The sequence below is a fragment of the Carassius auratus genome, chromosome 4 (assembly GCF_003368295.1).
Source record: "Carassius auratus strain Wakin chromosome 4, ASM336829v1, whole genome shotgun sequence".
NCBI classification, from domain to species: Eukaryota; Metazoa; Chordata; class Actinopteri; order Cypriniformes; family Cyprinidae; genus Carassius; species Carassius auratus.
In genome coordinates, this window is record NC_039246.1 from 679,088 (window position 1) to 688,236 (window position 9,149).

At 37.6% G+C, this 9,149-nt stretch overlaps 1 protein-coding gene across 1 annotated transcript; it reads right to left on the reverse strand.

Annotated features, from left to right (window-relative positions):
* Positions 1-1,196: 1,196 nt before the first annotated feature.
* LOC113066989 (gastrula zinc finger protein XlCGF7.1-like) lies at positions 1,197-7,692 on the reverse strand. The gene is made up of 3 exons (XM_026239164.1): positions 7,634-7,692; positions 6,941-7,080; positions 1,197-3,097 (listed from the first exon to the last, which is right to left on the reverse strand). The coding sequence occupies exons 2-3, from the start codon at positions 7,011-7,013 to the stop codon at positions 2,298-2,300; spliced, it is 873 nt and encodes a 290-aa protein (XP_026094949.1). The 5' UTR covers positions 7,014-7,080; positions 7,634-7,692; the 3' UTR covers positions 1,197-2,297.
* Between the last annotated feature and the right edge of the window lie 1,457 nt (positions 7,693-9,149).

A 9,149-nucleotide genomic window follows, 5' to 3' on the forward strand; every position in this document is an offset into this window, starting at 1 on the left:
GATCAGCAACACTGTGATTAGCTGCTCACCATAGCCAAAGATCACGCTCAGTTTTTCATCGCAGTAGAGCAAGAGTTATTGCTAGTTATTGCTAGAAGGATATGCTGAATTTGAAACCTTAATTAAGATGCCAGGGAGAAAGAGGGCTGGCAAAAAGTAGCAGACAAATTGAATGCTTAAGTGCTCCATGTTATGGTTCTATCACTTATAACAGTATATATTGTTGTACTTTTAGTAATTTCATAATTGCTTAATGTCAGAGCCACCTCAAGACCCACAAGAACACGGGAACAAGTAAAAGTCAAGCATAAGAGCATTCTCCAAAATGATAATCTTTTCTACTTCTACTGTTTAGTGTGTTTTACCAAAAAAGATTTCAATGATATGTTTATAACAGCAACTAAGAAAAAGGCGGAGCAGAAAAAAAAGAAAAAACAGGGTGGTGGTCCTTCACCCCCACATTATCCCCCGGCAGAAGAGTTGGCCCTTGGGTTAAATGTGAACCGACCCATTGTGGAGGGCATCCCTGGGGGCACCTCTTCCTTAGACCAAAATCCAGGGACCAGTAACAGCAACACCTTCATTACTGGTAAAATAGTTTTAAATGTATCTTGCTACACTGTAAATACTTTGTTGCTGCATTAAATTTAAGTGTGCCAATAATCCAAAATGGGAGTTTCTTTTGCACAAAAGAAGTGAAGAAACCCTCTAAGATGACTGTCCTTTTGAAGGAAGTACTTGTAAGTGCATAAAGAGCGTAATTTATAGTTGTGTACATATTATTTCTGACTTGCAGGAGGAAAGGCCAGACAGGCCTACTGCACAAAGTGATAAAATGTGGGTAATTTACTATTTTCCTTTTGTTGCATGAGGCTTGTTTATTTGTTTTTGGTTTTGATAATTACTTATCAAAAAATGGCACAGGGTGACATCCGTAATCAGAAAATAAACAGAAAATACAGTATTTTGACCTGAAACGCCTAAAATTAAGAGGGAGAAATAGAACTTGATACTTTAAAGAAGAGAAAACTGGAACTAGAAATGTAGTTGCTTCATCAGGAACTTCAGAGTAAGTGCTAATACACTTTCACACAGAGGATTACTGCTGACCATGGATAACAATATCTTATTGCAGGCAAAAGATTACCGTCTGGCTTCTATTGACATAATCATTGTAATAAAACTCAAGGAAGTAATCATGATGAATTGTATTTTATTAATTTAATGAAGGCTTTTTAGTGTAAAGAGAAAATGTAATAAAAAATGGTGTTCCACAATCCTGTCCCGTGCAGCTCTGTCACTAGGGTGGTCCAAGTGCACTGGCTGGAGGTCATCATCAGACTGCACCTCCACCACCGGGGGCCTCTCCTTTCTGATGGTGGCAATATTGTGGAGTACTGCACATGCAACAATAATGTCAACCGAGCCTTCAGAATAGAAAACCTTTAACCTGGCCAGGAATCAAATTTGGAATTTGATGCTGGGTTCCCTCAAGATCCTATAGCTTCTTGATAATTCCTCAGTTTCCACAGCACATTAGGGGCATAGTCATGATTGAAATAATGCTGCTGCCTTTCCATTCACTCACCTTCCTCTCCCAGGCCTTTTTGATAACCAACTCACCATGATGTTAAATCCATTTACGAGATACATGGCCATAGCGAAGGAAAAATGCATTGCTGATCTGTGCCTAGTGTGCAGGTGTGAATTAAGAGAAGGTGAATAATTGTTATGCGTTCTGTGTGAAAGCAATGTTGGTCGGCAATATGCTCTGGTTTTTCACAACGCGCCCAGTGTGGAAAGGGCTTAACTCTGTCAGCTCTTAAAAGTTGTTAATATCTAGCTCTGTGGCACTGACTTAATGCAAATTGATGGAGCTGATGAATTATGCAGCCATTCTCAAAAAGACATAGATTGGAAGCTAGGGTTGGGTATCAAAAACCGGTTCCATTTTAGAACCGGTTGCAAATTTTAAAGAACCGGGTATTCGATAAGACGTGTGCATTTAGATTCTGCTTAACAATTAAAGAGAGCAGCGATCGCGCTGCAGATTCCCAGTTTGTGTCTGTTCTCGGGCTGTTCCGTGCATTTCAACTGTAGAAAAGGTTATTTCGAGCCGAAACTGACTTCTTTCATATTTTGTTGACCAATATACAGAAAACTACATCAGTATATCATCATAAACACAGGCGTTTTTGTCTTACATGAATGTAAACCGATGAAAAAAGAAAACACACGTACAGTATTTTTGCTTAAAGAGCCACCATTTAAGGTTACTTTTTTGGTTGTAACTTTTCTCAAGTGTGAATTTTTGCATGAACGTCAAGGTATCGTTTTTGACTGAAACCCTTTCCACACTGGGAGCATGTGTAAGGCTTCTCCTCAGTGTGAGTTCTCGTGTGCCTGTTAAGGTATCCTTTATGACCGAAACTCTTTCCACATTGTAGGCAGGTGAAAAATCTCTCAGTATTGTGAATTCGCCTGTGGGCATAAAGGTTTCGTTTTTCCTTGAAACCTTTTCTACACAGATTGCAGGTGAAGGGTTTCTTTCCAGTGTGAACACTCATGTGGTTATCAAGGTTTCCTTTTCTGTTGAAACTTTTTCCACACTGTTTGCAGGTGAAAGGCTTCTCTCCGGTGTGAATTCTCATGTGAGCTTCAAGATTTACATGTTGACTGAAACTACTTCCACACCAGTGGCAGATAAAAGGCTTCTCTCCAGTGTGAACTCTCATGTGGACTTTAAGGTTTCCAGGATCACTGAAACTCTTTCCACACTGAGTGCACATGTAAGGCTTCTCTCCAGTGTGAATGGTCATGTGCCTGTTAAGGCTTTCTTTATGAGTGAAACGGTTTCCACACCGAGGGCATATGTAAGGCTTTTCTCCAGTGTGTACTCTCATGTGCCTGTAAAGGCTTCCTTTATGAGTGAAACGGTTTCCACACTGTTGGCAGGTAAAAAGGCTCTCCGTAGTGTGAATTGTCCTGTGGATGTCAAGATTTTCATTTTCTCCAGTTGTGAAATCATGAAGAATCTCATACTGATCATCTTCTTCAATTTCATTGAGTAAGGCTTTCTCTTTCAGTGCCATTAAGTCTAAGGTGGAAAAATAAACAACACAAAAGTTAACCCCAGTTTAATGGCAGAAAATAGTCAAGATCAATAGATATAAACATGTTATGCATGTATCCTAGATCCCATACCAGGGTGTCAAAACTTGCTCTTGGTGGGACCGTGTCCTACAGAGTTTAGATCTAACTTGCCCCATTAATTCTGCTTTTCAGAAGATTTTGAAGTGATATTAAAACATTGATTATCTTTAATTGGAGTTTTATCACTGATCAAGTGATAAATAAGTCTGTAAGTCGACTATAGATTTGTATTTATTTGTAGTGGTGAGTGGGGTTTCATGAGATTCTTAGTACTTTGTTTTTCTCTTGTTCTGTATTGCACAAATTACCTGCTTTGGCATCTAATCATCGATACAACAACCAGGGCTCAACATTAATCCTAGATATGTTCCTGTCATTTAGACAAGTAAATCTATCATTCATTTGTCCAAGCAAAAAAAAGTTGTACATTTTTTTTTTTTTTTGGTAAACGTAATTTATTTGTAACATAAATCTAACATTGCTTTCTAAAAGGATAATATTTGTGGCATCTTTAATATCAAATTTTTTAATTTTACCAATACATTAGTTGGAATACAAAGACACTATAGTGTCAAACAAAGTAAGTATCAACAAACCAGAAGAAACACAGAAACTGTAACGATTGCCAGTTGTAGTTCCCACAAGTTCTGCTTCAGGGCATTCAATCCCTCACCCTTACCACTCATCCTGGACTCCCATTTTCAAGGTTCCCTCCAAACAGGAAATTTCATTATCAGTTCACACTTGTCTCATATCAGTAGGACTATTTAAGATGCACACACACTGAAGCTGCGTCCCAAAGTGAAGGGTGCACACTTTAAAGCCTGGATTTGTAGTGTGATTGCAGCACAGTTGCACTACGAAGGCTGTCCCAATGCGTGGGGTGCACATTGAAGGCTATCTTTGAAGTGCTATTGTATCACAGAGTCACTACATTGGCTGTCACAATTCAGCATGGACCCTCCAAAAACTGCATTCCAAGGCCAATAGCGTCACTACAGCATTATGAAGGCTGCCAGAATTTGAAAGCCACTTTGTATTTTATTTTTGTGGTGTCATGCAAGATATCTATAAAGGTTTTAACCAAACTTGAGCACTTCAGTATTTCGTACGAATATCCTGCAGTGTCATATTTTAATAATGTTAAGATGGCAAACCTGTCTTTATATTTTTCATGAGTGTGTTCTCATTTTCTCTTGTTTTAGGATAATTCTGGAGAACCTTGGACACTGCAAACCAGTGTTACTTGGCCATGGTCTTGGCTAAGCTGGAAATACATCACAGTGCCACTGGAGAGTGAAACATTCCCTCCATCTCCTCCATTATGATGTATAAAATAAAAACAAATATTAATAATTCTGGCTCCATAACCCAGAAGTGTGAATTTGGCCAGGCTGTCAAAACACCATTGCAATGCGACAAGAGCGGTAATCAGGAACGGCTTGTTAGGAAATCCCGCAAAGGCAGAGCATCCTTTATGGACTTCAGAGTGTTCAATTTTGTGATGCAGCTATAGGGTGCTTCACATTTCTTATTTTTGCATCCTTGTTTCCTTTCCTCACCCCCTTTCCTTACGTCTTAGCTGCAGCCCCACTTAGGATACAAAGGAAAGAAAAGTAGGATGGAGGAATCAAAAGAACTTTGTACTTTGAAGTGACGCTTTTGTGGCAAAGAATATTCCTAAGCGTCATAAGCTGCACCAAAGGGATCTGCTCTCCTGTTGTTGGTGATGATGGCCACCGTGAGTGCATTTCTTGCTTGGGGGGAATCCCATCCCATACAGAATATTATGGAATCTCACCTCTCTGCACATGTGGATAGTTTTCTTTTAAGAAAGTTACTCTGAGGCTTTCTCAGGAGCCTGTGAGGGAAAAACAGTGTGGCAAAGGATCGTAGTGCTCGGATGTGAGCAAACTCACATCGGCTCGTCCACACAAAATGCAGTGAGGTCTCAACTGTCTGTGACATATCAGTAATATTGTCTTTGTATTGGCCTGGTGACTCTAAGGTTATCCTGAAACCAAGGCAAAGTAATATACCTAAGATGCTCTCTACTCCATTCAGGGCACAGGTCATTACACTTTCTGCACTTCCACCCTCAGAAGAGGACCAGGAATTGAATTTACTCTGCACTGTTAGGGCACTGAAAGTTTAGACTGAGCATTCAGACTCTTAAGCAGTCTGAACAGCTCTTTGTTTGCTTTGTGGCTGCGTTAAAGGGCATCCGGTCATGTAGCAGAGACTTCCAAGTGGATAGTTGACACTACTTTGCAAGCCTACTCTTCTGTGGGCCTGCAATGCCCCATTGAAGTACGAGCATTGAACACACAGACAGACAGACAGACACACACAGCAGTGAACACACACCCAGAGCACTGGGCAGCCATTTATGCTGCGCGCCCGGGGAGCAGTTGGGGGTTCGGTGCCTTGCTCAAGTGCACCTCAGTTGTGGTATTGCCGGCCCAGGACTCGAACCCACAACCCTAGGGTTAGACATCTACTCTCTAACCACTAGGCCACGACTTCCCTTCTTGAGAGGGATATTGATAATCTTCATCAAAAAAGACCATTGGTGTCCAACTGTGCTCAGGGTGACCTACAAGCTCTCCATTCCTTGCAGAAAATGGACACTGTTCATTGGCAGATAAAGGACACAAACGGGAACGAGCGCACTTGATGATACGCTGTGTTTCCCACCAACTGGCAATCCGGAGTGGCAAAAAAATTTTGGTAAACTGGCATTGGGCGGGTTTCACAAACCAAAACAGAGACCGATATTTCAGGCCATAACACACAATTTCAAAGGCGAATAACTGACTGTAGCATTGTCTTTTCAGATAAACATGTTAACTTAGCATGTTTCTAAAATATCTGCAAACATATTATGGTATTATTATGCTTAAGTAGAGTCAACATCTTACAATACAGCACCTTTAACAACTGAGCATTAATTATATATATATATATATATATATATATATATATAATTTTTTTTTTTTTTTTTTTTTGTTAAAATTAGCATTAGATCAAAACTCCTTGATGTACTGTTTTTGGAATAAATGCAATCCAAATTACATTTGTCTCCTCCCGTTTTTGCTGATACGAAAAATTGTCCGATCCTTGACTCAAAAACCGTAATGTTATCCGAACTGTGAGTTTTGTGATCTGTTGCACCACTAAAAGATACTGACGGATTTCTTACATTAGCTTTCAACAACCAAATGATTAACGAACAGAATTGCAATTTTAAACACGCAAATATCCAGTGAGATCTGATTTGTATGTGTTTCTTAAAGAACACAACACACTTCAAAATCCCCCAGGACATCCGTTCGCCAGTTGTATAGGAACTCTTACGGAGCCATTATCAACGTTCAATCTAATTTTAAGAGAAGTCCTAAGTGTCATGAGTTTCTTTATAGAAGTAAAGGAAAACCAGTCTCCTCTTGGTTTATACCAAATGTTCAATTTTAGGGTGGAGTATCCCTTTAAATGCTAGAACTGAATGGTTTAAATTTTAGAAGCAGATAATAGGTTTAATGGCATAGAAGAAATATATTTTTGTTTAGGGTTAATTCTGTATTATTGGTACAAATCAAATGCATAATAACAAATGGCCAATGTGATCTTCTCATTTGTCTGGTCATGTGGTCTCAACATGTCTGTCACAAACCACTCATTTCGACACTCATGTTACATTCTTCATAAATATAATTCATTTCTGTACAGCTGGACATTTTTATTAAGGATCAGATGATTGAGTTCTGTTTTGAGAATAAAAACTAACCTGTTTGTTCCTCAGCATCTTCATGTTTGACTTCGATCTTCACGTCTTTACTCTCCTCTTTAATAAACTCCATCTTTATAATTGTGTGTGTCTCCGTCGCTTCAGCATTTTTTTGTGTGTGTGTGTTTGGACACTTTTTCCTGTTTAAAATTAGAATGATTAACAGATAGTAAATGTTTCTCAAAAATAAATGCAACAAATGCAAACTAAATCTTTGAGTTGCACCTCTAGTGTCTAGTTCATAGTCAGCAGGAGTGAGAGTTAAAATACATAAATTACCTTATTAAATATACATATTATACATAAAGGGAATTTAATTATAAAATTATAATTATATTTAGTTATATAATATGTGTGCATAATATTTAATAGATTACACTTAAATCAATAAATTAGCAGTTTGTAAAAATGGCCATTACACAGTTTGTGTTTGTTTTCGTTTATCGCCACCGCGCTGATTCGAATCACTGAATCATTTCACGAATGACTCGGTTCAGATGATTTGGCTTCTCAGTTTCTCTCTTTTTTCCAGTATTTGAACGATGCACTTATTCATGACAGAGGGAGCAAATTATAGTAATACAATATTGCAACGTTATATTTAAGATTCATTCATTCATTAATTCTTCGCAGCTTGTAAAAATATGTTCATTTACGGAACAGTTTGCATTTAAAATATTAAACCACACAAACCTTTCTTCAGCTGAATCACAACAAACGCAGGGATGAGTTGAGGCTAGACAAGGCGCAACTTTATGACGTCACAACACAGGAGCAAAATAAAAGTCCCGTTTACACACTGATGTCTATTATATGCACGATATTAACGCATTTCCCACAGTTATTAGTATCATAAATCTAGAAATTCATATATTTCCTTTTTTTTTTATTAATGGTCATTTTCAACACTATACTTTGTATTGTCTTACCTTGTCATTAAATTACATACAACTTGTTAATGCTGCTGCATAAGTGTTTCTATACAAAGGCTGAGAAAGTGACTGAAAATCTGACATCTTTCACTTTTTTGACTAATCAATCTCTTATTATTTATTCACTCTTTTTATTCTTTTGGAAAGTTATTGAAATACTAACATGTATTATTTATTATTTTGCTATTGGGGCAAATGCGAACACAAAAATATATTTGTTGCAGTTTCCATTCATCACTTCATAAGTTTACACAACTATGAAGACTTTCACTTCCGAGAGAGTCTATATGTACATATATGTAATTAGGGCTGGTAATTTAACACGTTAATTAGATAAACTAATTATGCGTAAAAATTATTAACACATTTAACGATCTTCAAATTCGAAAAGTTTTTACCCCCTGGCTCTTACCTTAAATGGTATTACAAAGTGGTGAATGAAGAATTTTTTGATCCGTTTTATAGAAAATTCCTTCATTTTATTTCGAATCTGTGAATTGTATTAATTTGTTACCAAGATTTAGCTAAGAAAAAAAATAAAGGAGAAACAAAGAAGTTAATGGTAGCCATGATATAGCTAAAACAGTTAATAAATAATAGGACTTACGTTAATTTACTTCACAATTTGTGTTTTGTCAGAATGTTTTATAAATGGTACCATTAATATATTTACAGTATATCAAGCATTTGGGAATACAAATCACTTTAAGAGGATGTTTTTATAGTTTCTACTAAAAAAAAAAAAAACATTGTCAAATAAACATTTGTGTCTCATGGGCTGGATTTGCCAAGGACAAAGCGCTGATTTCTGCGTGAAGACATGCTGGGTAGTTGTGGTCCAGTTTGGCTTTCTCTTTGGTCATTTTAAATCTAAATGAAATTATGATATTATGGTGCATCACAATGTATTAAATCATAATGTATACATAAATCATAATGTATACATATGACCTACAGCCAATGAGAGAGCAAGATACAAGGGAAGGGAAATTTCAGAGGCAGGAGTTGTAATCTTACTTCATTCCTGTGGCTCAAGTGGTAGAGCATTGCGTTAGCAGCGCAAGGTTGTGGGTCCAATTCCCAGGGAACACGTTAGGTAAAAACTGTTAGCTTGAACAGTGCATAGTGTAAGTCGCTTTGGATGGAAGCGTCTTTTAAATGCATAATTTTAATTTATTCCCTTATCGCCGTTGTGTATGTGTTTAGCAAATGAGACTAAGTTGTTGGAGATTCTGTCTAGTGAAATACTGTGTACAGTGCTTGTATTTTGTTACACC